At 40.5% G+C, this 19,274-nt stretch overlaps 1 protein-coding gene across 1 annotated transcript in view; it reads left to right on the top strand.

The window, feature by feature from the left end:
* Positions 1-19,274, top strand: part of smc5 (structural maintenance of chromosomes 5) — a 68,997-nt gene that overhangs the window by 7,636 nt on the left and 42,087 nt on the right. The window contains exons 2-4 of the mRNA XM_078529794.1: positions 9,836-9,977; positions 13,980-14,032; positions 16,153-16,315. Coding sequence (XP_078385920.1) covers positions 9,836-9,977; positions 13,980-14,032; positions 16,153-16,315 — 358 coding nt within the window. The remainder of the gene's footprint in view (positions 1-9,835; positions 9,978-13,979; positions 14,033-16,152; positions 16,316-19,274) is intronic.

Genomic DNA, 19,274 nt, shown 5'->3' with positions numbered 1-19,274 from the left:
CTTAGCATAGTTCTTATCTCAAATTACTCGTACTGTGTCTCAAAAGAATTTTTTGGAAGGTAGTTACCAAATTTGCATTTGAATTTGCATTACATGCGTCAGGGTGCATGTATTTATTTGCTTTTTTTAAACTTGTTCTGGAGTGAACCAAACTTCACTGAGCTTTTGTTCACCGGTCCCAATGCACCTTTCTTTGGCTCAACATCCAATTTTTTTCTGGTTATGCCCTTGTGATGAGCCTTGAGATGTTTTTCTGTATTAAAGATGCTATATAAATGCGTGACCTTATTGAAAATAACAGAACACTGGCTTTATTTTTCTCCCTGCCTTTCCAAATGAAACCTTCCATTTGTGTCTACTTGCAATAAATGGGGATTGTTTACTTTCTAGGATATAGTGGCCCAGAATTTGCAATTGTAATCATGGCAAAGTTGTCAGTGTTTGTTGTCATTGCTGTTTGAAAGTGACAGCAACTTCTGGTCAGTGCACCTGCTCAGTTAAGTGTGGAGATCCAGATGTTACTGTCGGCGATACTACAGGAAATGCCATTGCAGTCTTTACAGTGAATCTGAACTTCTTATACACTATTTTCATCGTAAAAATTATTGAAAAGTTTAAGCCTTGTTGAATGAGGTGTAACTAAGTTTTAAAACAGCATATGAAATCATAAGTACTATTGAGCAACCCCTCTGATACTGAAATTTAGAAGTCTGGAATGTCGTTCCCTCCATTCCATGATAAAAATTCCATAGATTTTCAAAATAGTAAAAAATATTTTTTGTTTTACTTATTAAAGTTTGATTCTGATATTTCAGCTTCTGCCTTAATCCCACGTGTATGTGCCAATCTTCAGTTCACTTTCTGTTCAGTGGTTTTGCAGTCAGCGGCCAAGGGACGGCACCCACCACAGATCTCAAAGGAAACTGCCGTTAAAAATCTCGCGGGTTCTATGGTGTGATTTCCACTTTCACGACATCAGTTTCAATCTAGTGCCATTTTTAGGAGATCTGTGAATGTCCAGGAACCGTGGGGGTCATCAAACAGGCTGATCAGCCAATCAGATTGAAGAATACTCAGGTAGCAAACCAGGCATTGTACAGAAAGTGAACTAAAGATTGGCACATACACATGGGATTAAGGCAGAAGCTGAAACATCAGAATCAAACTTTAAAAAGTAAAGCAAAAAATATTTTTTTCACTATTTTGAAAATCTATGGAATTTTTATCATGGAATGGAGGGAACGGCATTCTAGGCTTCTATATTTCAGGATCAGAGGGGTTGTTCAATAGTACTTATGATCTCATATGCTGTTTTAAAACTTAGTTACACCTCATTCAACAAGGCTTAATCTTTTAAATGATTTTTACAATGAAAATAGTATGTAAGAAGCTGACTGCAAAACCCAAGTCAATGCATTGCTGAGTTGAGGTGCCTCTTTGATAAACAATTTCTCTAGTTACTGCCTTAATAACATTGCAGCTTATCACTGTTCACTGAGCAGTGTTCACTGTTGTAGCATTGCCTGGTTAAACAATAAGGTATAATATTATTTCTGTTCAAATCCCAGATTTGATTGTGGGAGTTAGTTAAATATCTGTGCCAAGTAAGGAGAAAAGGACATAAACAATGTTTGAATTATGTAGAATTATAATGTTTTAAGGCAGTGAATACATCTTGGGGTTCATAACTGTTAATTCTATTATTCTCTTGTAACTCAACATGTAGCCTGTTAGAGGTGAAGGGTTAAACGTACACCTGGGCATTGGCACAGTAATGTGCAGAAGCATTAGTGAATGATATTTCACTTCAGATTATTTCTCCTGTTTGCTGTGAAGCATTTTGCTTATGGTAGCTACTAGTTTATTCTTGGAAAATTGCTTCAGAGAGAACTCTTCATGCACTACATTGCGTGTTGTGACCTTCCTGTAAAGAAACAAATTGCCAATTCCTTGAAAATTCCCTTGAGGAGTGTAACTAAATGGGGAATAATAAGCTTCCAGGAAGGAAGTACAATTATATTCTGACAGGAAAGTTCAGGAAATGTCAAATTGTGAGTGGCAGACTTTTTGACTATGGAGAGCATCACAGCCAAGCCTAATGATGTTCTCAACTTTTCCATTGAAATATAATTAGGATCTCGTACTCTGTCAGGTTTTTTCTCCCTCAGTACGAGAAACTCTGAAGGAACTGGATTTAAATGCAAAATTAACAAGGAGTATTTTTTTTAATTTATGGGGAAGTTGTTAAACTTGAATGCTCCATGTCATTGGTGTTTACAGATTAGTGTTCAATAATTGAGATGTCAACGCTACAGATTTACTGAGAAACACCCTGTTAGAGAATCGACTGAGATTGGCTATGTGACACTGCCAAATGGGCAGCTCAGTGTAAATTGGTAAGGTCATACAATAGCTCAATAAATTTAGAATTAAATGTAATGAAAATATAGGTGACAATTGGTGTGATGAAAATTCATTCGGAGATTTGGGCATTGCACTTTGTAAGTGCACTGCACGGATGAGAGAGCATTTTGATTTCTTTATTTTCCCTTCCGCCTCTCCCCAGAATCTGCCTTCAGACCTTAGGATTAAGTTTGAGGGTCCTTTGGGTCTTCTGGGGTTGGGAGAAATTTCACAGCCTATCTTGCCAATTTCTTGGGGGTAATAAACCAAATTGAAAATGATCTGAGGAGAGAGCAAGGCCCTGAGGCTGGCACTTTATGTTCTAGGTGCTATTGAGCAGAATGATAAAACCAAAGCAAATAATATAGAGAAGAAATAAAAAACATTCAAAAGGGAATTAGACTGGTATCTGAAAAGGAAGAATGTGCAGGGTTACAGGGAGATGGCAGATTGGCACTAGGCGAAATGCTCATTCGGAGAGCTGGTGCAGACATGATGGGCCAAACGGCCTGCACCGTAACAATTCTGTGATTCAGCAACAGTGGACGTGAAACCTTGCAGAAAGCTCCACTCCTGTAGCTGAATTCCAGCATTTTACTGGGCTATATGCTTGAAATCTGGGCTCATAGAATGGGAAGTGGTTGATTTTTCAGCGTTAAGATCTCATGCTTAATTGCAAACCTTTTGCAGAGGCTTCTCAAAGCTGCAATTGGGCCCCACTTCAAACTAAATGTGAAGCTGAAGCCTCTTAGGGTGGTATTATGTTGGTGTCTGGGCTTTTGTGCCATTGGGAGTGGCATCCAGCAAGTTTTTTTTTTCAACCAGCCTTAACGAATCTGATAGGTTTGTGTTTTCAGCTTTGGGAACCAGTGCCTCAAAACACCCTACCAAAATCAACATCAGTGTAGCAATGCATCTGGGGGAGTTGTGGTTCCTAGAAATCACTGGGCCTTGATTGGAGTGGTGATGCTAGATGAGTTAAATGGGAGTGGGATGCATGGACCATAGAATGATACAGCACAGAAAGTGGCTATCATACCTGTGCCAGCACTTTGAAAGAGCTTTTTGATTAGTCCTCCCCACACTTGTTCAAAGCCTTGGAAGTTTATCCCCTACAAGCATTTCCAGTTCTCTTCTAAAAGTTTTTATTGGATCTGCTTTCACCACCCTTTCAGTCAAAGCATTTGCAAGTTTTGTGTCTGCTACAAACTTGGAAATATGCCATATATATGCTTCTCCTTTTGAATGGCCAACCTCTTCGATCTTCTTATGAGCTATCTTAGCTGTGACTCAATGGTAGCATTCTTGCCTCTGAGTCAGCAGGTTGTGGGTTCAAGCCCCACTCCAGGGACGAGGCTGATACCTGAGTGTTGGGAGTGCCATCTTTCAGATGAGATGTTAAATGTTAAAAAATCTCCAGGCAGGTAGTTAGGAACATAGGAACAGGAGAAGGCCATTCAGCCCATCGAGCCTGCTCCGCCATTCAATACAATTATGGCTGAACGAACGCTTCAATGCCTTTTACCCACAATATCCCCATAACCCTTTATGTTATTATTAATCAGAAACCTATCAATCTTTACCTTAAACATACTCAATGAGTGAGCTTCCAAGGCCCTCTGGGTAGAGAATTCCAAAGATTCACAACCCTCTGAGTAAAGAAATTTCTCCTCATCTCAGCCCTAAGTGGCTATCCCTGTATTTTGAAATTGTATCCCCTGGTTCTGGACTCCCCAACCAGGGGAAACATTTTACCTGCGTAGGGGAGGCAGTGGTGTGGTGGTATTGTCACTGGACTGGAAACCCAGGGGTAATGCTCTGGGGACCTGGGTTCGAATCCTACCGTGGCAGATGGTGGAATTTGAATTAAAAGTCTAATGATGACCGTGAAACCATTGCAAATTGTCATAAAAACCCATTTAGTTCATCAATGTCCATTAGGGAAGGAAATCTGGCCTACATGTGACTCCAGAGACTCCAGACCCACAGTAATGTGGTTGACTCTTTAATGCCCTCTGAACAAGGGCAGTTGGGGATGGGCAATAAATGCCGAGCCAGTGGTGCCCACATCCAATGAACAAATAAAAAAAAAACCCTGTCTATATCTTTAAGTATTTTGTAGGTTTTGATGAGATCTTTGAAACTCTAGAGAATACAGGCCCAGTTTGCTCAATCTCTTCATAAGACAGTCCTGCTATCCCCGGAACAAGTCTGGTGAACCTTCGTTGTACTCCGTCTATGGTAATAATATCCTTTGAGGTAAGGGGACAAAAACTGCACACACTACTCCAGGTGCGGTCGAACCAAACTTGTGTACAATTGAAGCAAGACTTCACTACTGTACTCAAATCCCCTTGCGATAAAGGCCAACATTCCATTAGCCTTCCTAATAGCTTGCTGCACCTGCATGTTAGCCTTCAGTGACTTATGGAATTATGCTTGTTTTAGTCACATCTATAAATCCTGAACAATTTCTGAGTTAATTTATACAAGCTCAGTTTAGTTGAGGCATTGTGCAGCATTTGTGGACATTCTGATAAGCCTGAGAACAGAGTAGAGAACCAGTCTTTTGCTACTGAAATACAAGAGCTGAAATAATTCTCTGGAACAGAAGGCTAAGGGGTGACCTTATAGAAGCCTTCAAAGCTATAAAGGGGTTTGATAGGATAGACATGGAGAAAATGTTTCTGCGTGTGGGGCTGATGAAAACTAGGTGCCATAAAAATGAGAGAGCCCCTAATAAATCCAGTAGGGAAACTTCTTTACCCAGAGAGTGGTGAGAATGTGGAATCCGTCATCATGTGGCATAGTTGAAATGAGCAGCATTGATGTATTTAAGGGGAAGCCAGATAAGCACATGGGGGAGAAAGGGATAGATAGACATGTTTATGGGATTGGATAAAGTAAGGTGGGAGCACGTTACTGTGAAGAGAAGACACTAGCAAAGACCAGTTGGGCCAGATGGCCTGTTTCTGTGCAATAAGTATTTTCTGCTTTAATACAGTGCGTCAGATCACTCGGTGATATAACAGTTCTGGTACATCAGTTATAACCAGTAGATGGCAGAGTTACCCTTACCATTAGGGCCACTGGTTTAATGCATGTAATTAAACACATTTGGTGTTAATTCTAGAATTGTATTGTGTTTTTTTCGGGAACATGTAGAACAGTAATTTTCTTTATTATCCGTCTTCACGTATTCTCTACAATAATTTTGCCCAGTTTAAAAATAGGATAGTCAAAAATCCAGAGTTCCTGATGAGCTTAGTTGCAGGTGAAGAGGATAATAAACTGGGATTATCTTATTCCCTGGTTTTAATGATGCCTAATAGAAAGAAATTGCCTTTAATTTGTTCATGGGATGCGGGCATCGCTGGCTGGGCCACCTTTTATTGTCCATCCCTAATTGCCCTTGAGAAGATGGTGGTGAGCTGCCTTCTTGAACTGCTGCAGTCCATGTGGTGTAGGTACACCCACTGTGCTGTTAGGGAGGGAGTTCCAGGATTTTGACCCAGTGACAGTGAAGGAACGGCCGATATATTTCCACGTCAGCATAGTGTGTGGCTTGGAGGGGAACTTCCAGGTGGTGGTGCTTCCATGTGTCTGCTGCCCTTGTCCTTCTAGGTGGTAGGGATCAGGGGTTTGGAAGGTGCTGTCGACGGAACCCTGCTGACTTGCTGCAGTGCATCTTGTAGATGGTACATATTGCTGCTACTGTGTTCTAATGGCGGAGAAAGTGGATGTGTAAGGTGGTGGATAGGGTGCCAATCAAGTGGGCTGCTTTGTCCTGGATGGTGTTAAGCTTCTTGAGTGTTGTTGGGGCTGCACTCATGCAGGCAAGTGGCGAGTATTCCATCACACTCCTGACTTGTGCCTTCTACATGGAGGGCAGGCTTTGGGGAGTCAGGAGATGAGTTACTCGTCACAGAATTCCCAGCTTCTGACCTGCTCTTATAGACACGTACTTAGATGGCTAGTCCAGTTCAGTTTCTGGTCAGTGGTAGCCGCCAGGTTGTTGATGGTGGGGGATTCAGTGATGGCAATACTGTTGCATGCCACAGAGAGATGTTTAGATTCTCTCTTATTGGAGATGGTTATTGCCTGGTACGTGTGTGGCGTGAATGTTATTTGCCACTTATTAGCCCAAGTCTGAATGTTGCCTTGGTTTTGCTGCATGTGGACACGGATTGCTTCATTATCTGAGGAGTTACCAATGGTGCTGAACATTGTGCAATCATCAGTGAACATCCCCACTGTTGACCTTATGATAATGTGAAGGTCATTGATGAAACAGCTGAAGATGGTTGAGCCTAGGACCCTACCCTGAAGAACTCCTGCAGCGATGCCCTGGGACTTAGTGATTGACTTTCAACAGCCACAACCATCTTCCTTTGTGCTAGGCATGAGATCACCTAGAGGAGAGTTTTCCCTCTGATCCCCATTGACTTCAATTTAGTGAGGGCTTTTTGTGCCTCATTTGGTCAAATGCAAAAGGACAAAAACAAAAAACTGCAGATGCTGGAGATCTGAAATAAAAGACAAAGTGATGGAAAAACCTAGCAGGCCTGGCAGCATCAGTAGAAAGGAAAACAGTTAATGTTTCAAGTCCAACATGACTCTTTTTCAGAACTTTTTATTTGGTCAAATGCTGCTTGATGTCAAGGGCAGACACTCTCTCAATTCTGGAGTTCAACTGCTTTGTCCATGTTTGCCCCAAACCTCTAATGTTGTCTTGAGCCGAGCGGCCCTGGTGGAACCCAAATTGAGCAGTGGGAAGTGCCACTTGATAGCACTGTTGATGTCACCTTCCATCGCTTTGCCAGTGATTGAGAGTCAATTAATGGGGCAGTAATTGACCAGGTTAGATTTATCTGGCATGTTCATGGCCAATTTTCCACTTTGTCAAGCAGATGCCAGTCTTGTAGCTGTGGAACAGCTTGGCCAGAGGCTCGGCTAGTTCTGAAGCAGGAGTCTTCAGCAGTACAGCCGGGATGTTGTCTGCAGTCACTGTTGAAAGGTTTTATTTTAAGCAGATGTTATTTTTAAATCTTTTTTTATAGTTGCACCTGAGGAGGCTTTCCGCTCTGGTGCTTGTTTTATTCTCAGTTGCTGTTTGTCTGCATTTCTGAAATAATTCATTCAATGTGAAGTATTTTAGGACATCCTGAGGCTTTAATAAGGTGCTAAATATTTCTTTTAATTTGATGGACTGCAACTGATGCCTGGTTAATCTGTCATCAGACTTCTGAACACCCATGACCCAACTATCAGGGAATTGATGACAGTACGGGCCCTAGATTTAACTGCCATTGAATTGTTGCAACTCTTCTGGACTGTTAAATAGAAACATAGAAACTAGGAGTAGGAGTAGGCCGTTCAATATGATCATGGCTGATCCTCTATCTCAATGCCATATTCCTGCTTTCTCTCCATACCCCTTGATGCCCCTAATATCCAAAAGATTGTTAGTTTCTTTCTCCACAGCCTTCTGTGGTAAAGAATTCCACAGGTTGACCACCCTCTGAGTGAAGAAACTTTTCCTTATCTTGGTCCTAAATGGCCTGCCCCGTTTCCTGAGACTGTGGCCCCTGGTTCTAGACTCTCCAACCAGGGGAAACAACCTCCCTGCATCCAGTCTGTGTAGCCCTGATAGAATTTTATACGTTTCAATCAGATCCCCTCTCATTCTTCTAAACTCTAGTGAATACAGGCCCAGTCGAACCAATCCTGCCATCCCCGATATCAACCTAATGAACCTTCGCTGCACTACCTCTATGGCAAGAATATCCTTTCTTAGGTAGGGAGACCAAAACTGCAAGCAATACTCCAGGTGTGGTCTCACCAAGGCCTTGTATAACTGAATTTGTTGTGTTAGCAGAATAGCTTGATCATAACATTACCCAAAACAAGCTCTAAAAGTTTCCTGGATTCCTGGCATGGTGCCTGAACTTTTACCCACTTTCCAATAAATATAAAGAGAGACTGATGCAAGATGTCAACATAAATGTGGGAAAGAGACAGATAGTGGTCATTTTAGCATCACATAATTGTGTCAGTTTAATTCCTGGTTCTGTGCTTTATTGAAGATCTGAATGCTTTAATTACAGCCACAGAATTTCTAAATTGTGGCCTTATTGGTTATGAGTATCAGCTCCTTGGTTTAGATCTGCAGGTCAATTAAATTGAGGAACATCTTCCTTAAGAAAAATTATAAAAATACACATTTGAAACACTTGCCTCCAGTGAGCGTCAAAATTGTTAAACTGCCTGTACAAAGGAAATTATCAAAATACGTTTTTTAAAAATTGCTAGCCATAATCACAGTGACAGAGAAAATGAAGGACAAGTAACCCGATTGTTCAGATTTGAAAAAAATTATGTGAAGTAAACAAGCAAAGAATCCATCACCAGTATTTGTAATTTCAATTGTTAAAGAAATTTTTAAATTGAAACCATGATTCCTGCTGAAATTGTTTTCTATTTTTGAATTGATTAATTGTCCTGTTCATGATAACTGATGTAAAATATGAAATTATTTTTTAAAAACTCTCTTTCTGAATTAATGATTTTTCAACTTAGTGCAAACTATAAATGGTGGAAACCTGACCTTGTGCCCATTCTGAGTTGTGCAGTGGAAGATGGTGCATTGGCTATACTGTATTGACTAGGGCCCTGGTGTGTAGACAGCCTTACCAGTGACAGCAGAATTTCTAGTGCTACCTTAGATTGAATCTTAATTTTGGATTCATTTGGAAATCATGGATATTGATAGGGAGAAGTATCCTCTTGGGTATATGAAAACACATTAACTGAGAGATAATGAAGTGATATAATAGGAAATAGTTAACATGCAAAATATGCTTAGAAAAGTTTATAGCTTTCCAGGTATTCCATTGGTATGCGTTAATGTCACTGGAAGAGAGTAAAGGATGAGAGCAGATTCCAAATTTTGATGACAAACTATGCAAGCTTCGTTCGTGTGCTTTTCAACAACAGTGGGACTTCTCAATGTTTTCACACATCTTATATGCTGCTGCACTTTTCTGAACTTCACGATTATGCAAAATCAGCCTCATCAGACCCTTTACCAGGCAAAAAGGAAAGACGGGTGCCTGCTTCCTAACATGGAGTAGTAACTAGAGATGGATGCTGACCAAATTTACTGAAATGGCTGCAACAGATTTGTGTTCTGGGATTTTAAAAGTTCAAGTTGTTGGTTGTCTGTCTGTGTGTTTAAAACCAGAGGGAATGAAAACAGTACTGGAAAGTTCTCTTCCATGCTAAGACCTAGCATCCTTCAGGAAACTTAAGTGAATAAAGCTGTTAGTCTGATTATAACATTTCTAATGTTTGATATAACAAATCTGACAGGGAACTGTTTCAGTTACAGTGTTGAGATTTTGTTTAATTTAGTGAATATGTTGCTTTTCAGAACTTATGATTCCTGTGAGATTCACCCTGGAGCCAATTTGAACATGATAGTGGGGGCCAATGGCACTGGAAAGTCCAGCATTGTCTGTGCAATTTGTTTGGGCTTGGCAGGAAAAACCTCCTTTATTGGCAGGGGGGATAAGGTGAGTGCTAATAATGTTTTCAGAATCACAGAATTGTTATGGTGCAGAAGGAGGCTGTTTGGTCCATTGCGCTTGCACCAGCTCTCCGAATGAGCATTATGACTTAGTGCCATTCTCCTGCCTTTTCCCCGTACCCTTGCGCATTGTTTCTAATCAAATAATCATCCAATGCCCTCTTGAATGCCTTGATTGAATCTGCCTCCACCACACTTCCAGGCAGTGCATTCCAAACTCAAACCACTCGCTGTGTGAAAAAGTTTTTTCTCGCACCATATTTGCTTCTTTTGCAAATCACTTTAAACCTTTGCCTTCTCATTTTCGACCCTTTCTACTCTATCCAGCCCCCTCATGATTTTGAACACCTCTATCAAATCTCCTCTTAGCCTTCTCCTCTCCAAGGAGAACAGTCCCAACCTCTCCAATCTATCTTCATAACTGAAGTTTCCCATTCCTGGAACCATTCTTGTAAACCTCTTCTGCACTCTCTCCAATGTGTTCACATCCTTTAGTGTGAACATATGAACTTATGAATTAGGAGCAGGAGTAGGCCACTCGGCCCCTCGAGCCTGCTCCGCCATTCAAAAAGGTCATGGCTGACCTAAATGTAGCCTCAACCCCACTTTCCTGCCAACCCCCAATAACCTTTCACCCTCATTGTTAATCAAGAAACAATCTAGCTCTGTCTTAAAAAATATTCAAAGACTCTGCTTCCACTGCTGATTGAGGAAGAGAATTCCAAAGACTCTCAACCCTCTGAGAGAAAAAGTTTCACCTCATCTCTGTCTTAAATGAGCAACCCCTTATTTTTAAACAGTAATGCCCAGAACTGTACACGCTACTCCAGCTGAGGTCTAGCTAGTGTCTTATATAAACTCAGCTAACCTCCCTGCTCTTGTACTCTATGCCCCTATTAATAAAGTATACAGTATCCTGGGCTTTATTAACTGCTCTGTCCCCCTGTCCTGCCACCTTCAACAACCTATACACATGTACACCTAGGTTCCTCTGTTCCTGCACGCCCTTAAGAATTGTACCCCTTATTTTATATTGTCTGCATGTTCTTCCTACCAAAATGCGTCACCTCACACTTCTCTGCATTGAACTTCATCTGCCACCTATCTGCCTACTCCACCAACTTGTCTGTGTCCTTTTGAAGTTCTACACTGTCCTCCTCACAGTTTACAATGCTTCTAAGTTTTGTATCATCTGCAAACTTTGAAATTGTCCCCTGCCCACCAAGATCTAGATCATTAATCTATATCAGGAAAAGCAAGGGTCCCAATACCGACCCCTGGGGAACTCCACTACAAACCTTCCTCCAGCCCGAGAAATATCCATTGATCATCCTCTGTTTCCTATTATTCAGCTAATTTTGTATCTACGTTGCTATTGCCCCTTTTTATTCCATGAGCTATAACTTTTCTGACAAGCCTGTTGTGTGGCACAGTATCGAATACCTTTTGACAGTCCATGTACACCACATCAACATCATTTCCCTCATCAACCCTCTCTATTACCTGTTCAAAAAAGTCCAAGTTAGTTAAACATGATTTCTCCTTTAGAAATCCATGCTGGCTCCTCCTAATCAGCCCCCATTTTTCCATGTAATAATTCTATCCCGAATAATTGTTTCTAGAAGCTTCCTCACTGCTGAAGATAAACTGACTGATCTGTAATTGCTGGGCTTATCCTTACAACCTTTTTTGAACAATAAGCCTGGCTTGATTTTACACCAGGCTCCATTTTGGTATATTGGACAATTAAATTACAAGAACGTTCCCTGTAACATTGTTTAGGTCTGGAGTATCCTTTCTGAGCAGTTGCTTGGTGTCAGTTGTGGCTCAGTGGGTAGCACTGTGTCAGATAGTCATGGGTTTAAGCCCCAATCCTGAGATTTAAGTACGCGATCCAAGCTGTCACTCCAGTGCAGCACTGAGGGAGGTTTCGTTGTTTGAGTGAGACATTGATCCGAGGCCCTGTCCACTGTCTCAGTTAGGCACTATTTTGAAGAAAAGCAAGGGAGTCCTCTCTAGTGTTCTGGCCAATACTGGTCAAAAAGTGGCTGTGAAGTGTTTTTGGGCGTCCTGAAGTTGTGAAAGGAGCAACATTAATGCAAGTTGTTTCCTTCCCCCTTGTCCTGATGCAAAAATCAGCCCTATTCTGGAGCGCACATTTTATCCCAAACTATGCTGCTATTTAATTCTTTTTTTTTAGAACTCCCAGACATTGATAGTAAATTTTGTGCTTGGTTATTGCAGTAGATCCATCGAAGAGTGAAAACTATAGCTTCAGTAGTGCGTCTCTTTTGCACACAAATAGCATTTGTTAAAAGGAGCTGCAAATCTTGTCTAAACCCCTTTCTGCCTAATGACATAGGTTGGCATGGCGCCCTGTTACACCACACAAGTAGGGTGAAAACTACAAAGTTCATGATAAATGTGTGTCTCGTACAGTTCGTCAGCAGCAACTGAAAAAAAAGCAGAATCTAAACCCAGGTGAAATTTTTGACCTCAAATCCGAGAGGATTTGAGGGCAGGACTGTGGGGTGTTTCTAACTAAAGGATCTACTATTGGGGGAAATTTAATGATGATTCACTGAAATTGTGCATCAGTTGTCATTCATTGTGCTGTAAATCCCATTTTTAACTGGCTTGAGTGATGGGGGAAAATAGCAAATTGATTTAAAAAATGGTTCTGTTAGTTTTGTGGCACTCGTCAGTTCATGAGTGGTGGTTTGAGGGGAACAAAGCATCTTGGGTTTTTGCTTGATCATCTGTCCTCAGTGGTTCCCTTATTGGTGTTTCTGATTTGTTCACTTCTCATCAATTGGACTAAACAGATAGATGGTTATTTGAGCCTCACATGATTAAAGGGCGACTCTTTCAGGAATGATGCTTCCTGCATGCAAGAGATTCCTGGTTGTGCAGTTTTTGAGGTATGTGGTACATACCTAGAGAGCCACTGCTATCATTAAAGATGCAACTTTTAATTTTGAAACATTGACCAGCCAGTTGCAATATAATGGAAATAATGAAGCTGACAATGGATGGAATATGCTGCAATTCTAAAATTAGAAAGATACAAAACAAACTTCAAAAAACATCACTGTTTAATGCTGCATACTTAATTTCATAAGCTATAGTAATTTCATAATATTTCCCAGCTTTGAAAATTAATATTTATCAAATGTCTTGAACTTCTGGTTTAGTGATTCTGGTATAATTTAAATAATTTTGAATGCCGCATTTACTGTTTTTGCAGATTAAAAAATGTACGTGTGGTATACTTATTTTGGCATGTGTTTGATAAACACATTAATCTGCTGAATTAAGAGTTTGCTGTGTATCAAGACTGTGACCTCTGCATGACCTACTCTTGGGAGTCGTAGAGCAATGTTTCAGTGTAGGGAGTATTGCAAAAGTCAGCCTTCCTCATTCATTCAGCCTCAAATACAGATATAATGGGCTGGATTTTGCAGTAGGTATAATGGTGAGGCTAAGAGCGCTCACTGTCATTCACCTTCAAATCAGACAGCAACTTCAGTGACTGCACGTGCACAGTTAAAGGCATACATTAAGAAGCTGCTGTCCAAGGTGCTGTATGCCTCCAAAACTTGGCTGTAATGAAAGCTCGCTGCGAGACTTGTCATTTAAATACAGAAAGTTCACACCATTTAATGTACTTGCCTCATAGATAAACACTAACCATTGTCTGTTTTGGTGTAAGTACCCTATTAAAGATGTGATCAGTTTTAATTACTGCCAGACAACCTCTCTGGCGTGTAAATTAACTTTAACAATTATGGAGACTCTTTCCTTCAGAAATAAAATAATTTTTAAAAAGTCTCCAACAATAGTTAAAATTTTAAGAAATGAGACTCCAAACTTGTGAAAGTTAATTTACATGCCAGGAAGATTGGCAGTAATTAATCTTTTGGGCCATTTTCATTCTTCATTTGAAAGGGCTGTATAAAAATTATATACCTTTTAATTTTTTGAACAGGTTGGCCTTTATGTGAAACGAGGATATAACAAAGGATATATTGAACTTGAACTGTAAGTATGATCGATTGTAAACTATCCATGTAAAATTGTTTTATAAAAGTCCAGTGGTGACACTATAACATCTTGGTTTGGCCAGTCCTAATTCCCTGCAGTAAGTGTACTTCAGGGAACTCCTAATCTCCAAACAACTCTGCTCCCCAAGTTTCCATCAATTTTGTATTTAACCAGTACCTACTACTAAGCCAGTACATAGACACATACTTCTACAGGCTTGTTGGAGAGTGTTGAGTGGAAACTGAGACCAGGTTTTATCCCTCTGGTTTGGGGTTGCTAAAACAAATTGTAGCACTTCAGTTTTTGCAATAAGCAAAACTTTTTGGAGACACTTTTAAAGACAGACATTCATGGCTCCATCCAGCCCAGCAGTTTATTCACATTGATGTTGTTTGCCTGTATTAACAAACCAGAAATGCTAGAAATTACCTTAACGTGATGGAAAATGTTAATAACACATAAACTTTCAGATGCTGGTCAAACACTCAAATATGCTCTGGGTCAATGGTAGACATGGAAACAGGCAAGCTATTTGATATTCAAGTCAGATAGGAAATGCAAATGAAATCTAAAATACTGAGAATGATGCTTATTTGAAGGACGCATCAGATTATGACATGATGGGTTGCCTGCCGAGTAACAACAAATTTCTTTGGGGCTACAGATAGTAGTGCCTTTATTCCCGTCCAGAATGGAACTGATTGGATAATTTCCCTGTCAATTACACCTGGAGACTGCACTGCTGTCTTATGTAACTGTCCTTCATTCATGGCGTTTTGCTGGAGAACTTCCCCTCCTTTTATTGAGTGAATTTTGCTGCAGTTTTGGTGGCAGAGACTCTTTTTAAAAAGACCTTGTGTGCTGTAAAATAAATTGTTTACTGTGTGCCCTGCCTCCAGTCTCAACTCACCTCAAACTCCTGGGCTAATACATTGACTGACACAGGGGTATGAATAGACACTCTGCTGCTTGGTTCTGATGTGTTGTAGCCTACCTTCAAAGGCTTTTCCTATTCTCAGTTCTGTTCAGCTGCCTGATTCCATATTGTGACAATGCGATAAGCTTCCTGAACTGTACACCCATGTTGCATTAATCAAACAGACAAAAATGAAAGGATTCTGTATTCTAATATTTTGTTGCAGAGAAGTTTAAATGTTGTGCAAGTCAGATATTACACTCCTGGTTATTTGCTATATTATTTTATTTCCGAGAGCTTGAATGATGCGATGATGCTATGTTGTGTTCCGCCATTTGGAGTAGAGAGGAGTGTATTGGGTGACTAGGGTGAATCTTGTGATACTCAGAGCTGAAATTAAAATGGATAATTCTTCATCCTTTGGCAGAGAGCACATCTATGGTATGTATAAGTTTCAAACAGGAGATTTTAGCCTGCTATCGGAAGCTGCTATCTGCAGTGAACACAAAGAGAATTGGGAGAGGTTCCAAATGTAACACTGCACCTCCCAAAATCAATGCATACAGTACTGACAAAAGACTGAACCTGGGACCTCTCACTGTGGGAGTCTCTAAGTAACAACCTCTCAATTTAAAGTTGTTGCACCTCATACATTGTAAAAAGGTGTTAAACTTTGAGGTCAGGTTGCACAGAGTAAGCTTGGATCCCTTTGAGTACAGAAGATTAAGAGGTGATTTAATTGAGGTACTTAAGTTGAGTAAAGGAGTTCATAGGGCAGGTGGAAAGAAACTGTTTCCTCTGCTGGGAAATGCCCAGAACAAGAGGGCATAACCTTAAAATTAGAACTGGGTCATTCAGGAAGCTCTGCTCAGTGTAGTGGAAATCTGGAACACACTCCCCCTCAAAAAAAAACTTTTGAGGCTGGGATTTGATTATACATTTCAAAACTGAGATTAATAGACTTTTGTTCAGCAAGATTACAGAACCAAGATGGGTAAATGGAGTTAAAATACAGATCAGGCATGGTCTGATTGAAAAGCGGAACGTGCCCGAAGAGCTGAATGGTCACTTATCGTTTGTACGTAATAAGCCAATTGAAGCAACGTTGATCTCTGTTTATTTTCTAAATTTTATCATTCAATTTATAAACTTCTTGAAGAGTGATTTAATTTTTGTAATTTAAATAATTGGCCTTTTACAGCTACAAGCGTCCACAGAACCTTATTGTTAGCCGAGAGATTTCTGTGTTAAACAATCAATCTGTCTGGCAAATAAATGGAGAACATGCAACCCAGAAAATGGTAGAAGAACAGACTTCTGCTTTGAATATCCAAGTGGGGAATCTCTGCCAGTTTTTACCTCAGGTGTGTGTTTATGCCAGAAATAAGTGGAAAATGTAAGAATTGATGTAATAAGCCTGAATCTGGGCAAACATTGTTCATATTCCTTATTTAGCCCTCTGAATCACAACAAGACTGGTTGCATTTGGTGTAAGCCTACCATACGAACTATAAATTTTAACGTGTGGTGATTTGTGTTCCAGAACTGTACTATACAATAATACTAACTGGCACTTTAGATCAATGCCCATTCCTCTGAACTAATACTAGCGTTGGTTGGCACCACCCTAGGACTCATGGACCTTTTTGATCAAACGGCTTGGGTATCAATGTTAGTGTGTAAAGTAATATTTTCTCTGAAAATGTCAGATTATTAACAACTAGTTGATCCCTGATTAACAATTTGGGCCATTGATATGTTCTGCATGTGATATCCTGTACACTGAGCCAGCATGGTTGCTTGGTTTCCCATTGAGGTTTTGAAGTGGTCTTTCTGTTATCTGCCAATGAGCACGAGATCCGAGAGCACGTAAAATGGAATTAATGCTGCCTTTGGTTGCAACTGGAATAGTTCTGCTTGTGCCCCTTTTTCTGTCTGAAAGGTAGATACTGGGAACTTAAAAGGAGACTCGCTGTACCTGCAGCTTTTGCATGTTGTTGTGAAACTAGGTCACGTCAAGAGGGTTTGAAACTCTTAAAAAGAAGCCTTGTTGTCTCAGATGTCTGCCTGTTATACTGTCTGCTGTCTTACTTTTGCCTTTTTCTCTGTGTCACCGTCTTTCTCTGTTTCTTTATTTCTCTGTTCACTTATTTTTTGTCTGCCCGTGGGGAACAGCAGAAGTCATCTACAAAGGAAAAACTAGAGGAGGGAGAGTGAAAAAGTAGCTGAAGATTAACCCTGGAGACTGCAACAAAATGAATTATCTTGTGTATGGCTTTGGCCTGCATGCATGACACTCATACATGTCTTTACATTAGACCTTCTGATGTTGAGTTTGAGTTGAGCCTGACTGTGGGTACATAGCACTGTGAGCAGATGCGGTGCTACATATGAGATTGTGGCAGCGTGTGCCAGGGTTGTGGTTGTTAATTTTTCTTAATTTTTTTGGTATATTGCTTGAGTGCTTTTAAAAATGTATTTTGGTGGGGAAGTGGAATACTCAAAAGCACTGAAGGATGAAGAGGGTGGGACGTAGAGTTGTAGAACTTTGCAGCGGTAGGATAAGATTAAACCATGGAAGAATTTGTAAACAATGTTGAGGCTTTTGAATTCTAGATAACAGTAGAAGTCAACAAAGACATGAGTGAACAAGATTTCCAAGGCTGCTCTTTTCCAGTGATCTCATTCCTTATGATCTGTACTGCACTAGCTGGCTGAAAGAAGTATTGAGTAGGGTGACAGAAGGTGGGAAGTGGGGGTGCACAAGGATCAGTGCTGACCACTGCTGTTTACAATTTATATTGACAATTTTGACTAAAGGAGTTCACTTAGAAGTTTTGATAGCAACTTCGAATCCTGGGAGAAGCTCGCCCAGGATCGATGCATCTGGCGCAACCAGATTAAGAAACAGTGCAGCCTCCTTCAAAAGCAAATGCATATCAGAGGGAGAGAGAAAATGCAAGGAGAGGAAATCCTAAACCAGCAGCTCACCCAAAACTCAATCGTCTGCAGTATCCTGTCCCATTTGCAACAGAACCTCCTGGGCGCAGATCAGCCTTGGCAGTCACCCACATACCCAGCTGAACCCTACCAAATACCCAGATGATGAACATGGTCATCTTCAGCTCAAAGGATGAACAAGGATATTAGCAATTTAATCAAAAATGCAATTTCTAAATTTGCAGTTGCCCCGAATTGCAGGGTTGTGGGGAAAACAGTCAATACTGAGGAGGACTGTAACAAATTATTAGAAGACATAATAAACTTGTAGAATGGGGATATAATTGGCATGTGAATTTCAACACTGTTAAGCATGAGGTATTAACATTTTACTTAGAAAAACAAGATCTCATATTACTTGGATATTGGGGTAGTGGAGCAAAGGGATCCGGGAGTACAAATACGTAAGTTCCTAAAATTAGTGACAGCAGTTGGTAAAGCCATAAAAAGGGCAAACTAAGCACTGTGGTTTATTTCAAGGGAAAGAGAATTGATAAGTGGAGGAGTTATGCTGAACTTGTATTGAGCTTTGGTTAGGCCACATTTGGAACACCATGTACAGCTCTGATCACTAAAGGATATTGAGCCATAGGAGAAGATAAAAAGAAGATTGACAAGGATGATGCCAAACTTTATACCTGTCAGGAAACGATGAGCAGGCTGGGAAAAAACGAGGCTAGGGGGTGATCCAATAGAGGTTTTTAAAATTATGAAAAGTTTTGATCAAGTAGAGAGAGAGAGAAATTTTCAAATTCTAGGCAAGAGCAAAACTAGAGGCCTTTAATATGAGATAGTCATCAAGAAATCAAATAGGGAATTCAATAGAAACGTTATCCAGAGAATGGTGAGAATGTGGAACTTACTACCACAGGGAATGGTTGAGACAAACAATATTGATATATTTAAGGCTGGATAAGCATATGAGGGAGGAGGCAAGAAAGGGTTATGCTGATAGGGTTTGATGAAGGAAGGTGTGTTGGGGCTCGGGTGGAATATAAACACTGGCATCGACTGATCTGACTAAATTCCTGTTTCCTTGCTCTATATTTCATGTAATACACAAACTCCAGTTCAGCCAAACCTCTGCCCTGTTCTAAGTCCTGCTGACCCATTGCCTATGTCCTGAACAACCTTCAGTGCTCTGAATTCAAAACCCATCTTATCTGTGCAACCTTCTATGACCCAGCCTTTTCATCCTCAGTGCTGGCCTAATGCTCACTCCACTCTCCTGTCCTTGCAGTTTATCAGCGGCAGGGCTTTCAGCCGTCTTAGCCCTACTCTTTGCAGGCTCTTCTCCAAACCTGTTTGCCTTGTTACTTCTCT

Source organism: Cetorhinus maximus, chromosome 2 (genome assembly GCF_964194155.1).
Source record: "Cetorhinus maximus chromosome 2, sCetMax3.hap1.1, whole genome shotgun sequence".
In the NCBI taxonomy this organism is placed as follows: domain Eukaryota; kingdom Metazoa; phylum Chordata; class Chondrichthyes; order Lamniformes; family Cetorhinidae; genus Cetorhinus; species Cetorhinus maximus.
The sequence above is the reverse complement of the archived record's forward strand: the minus strand, read 5'-3'. Positions and strand labels throughout refer to the sequence as shown.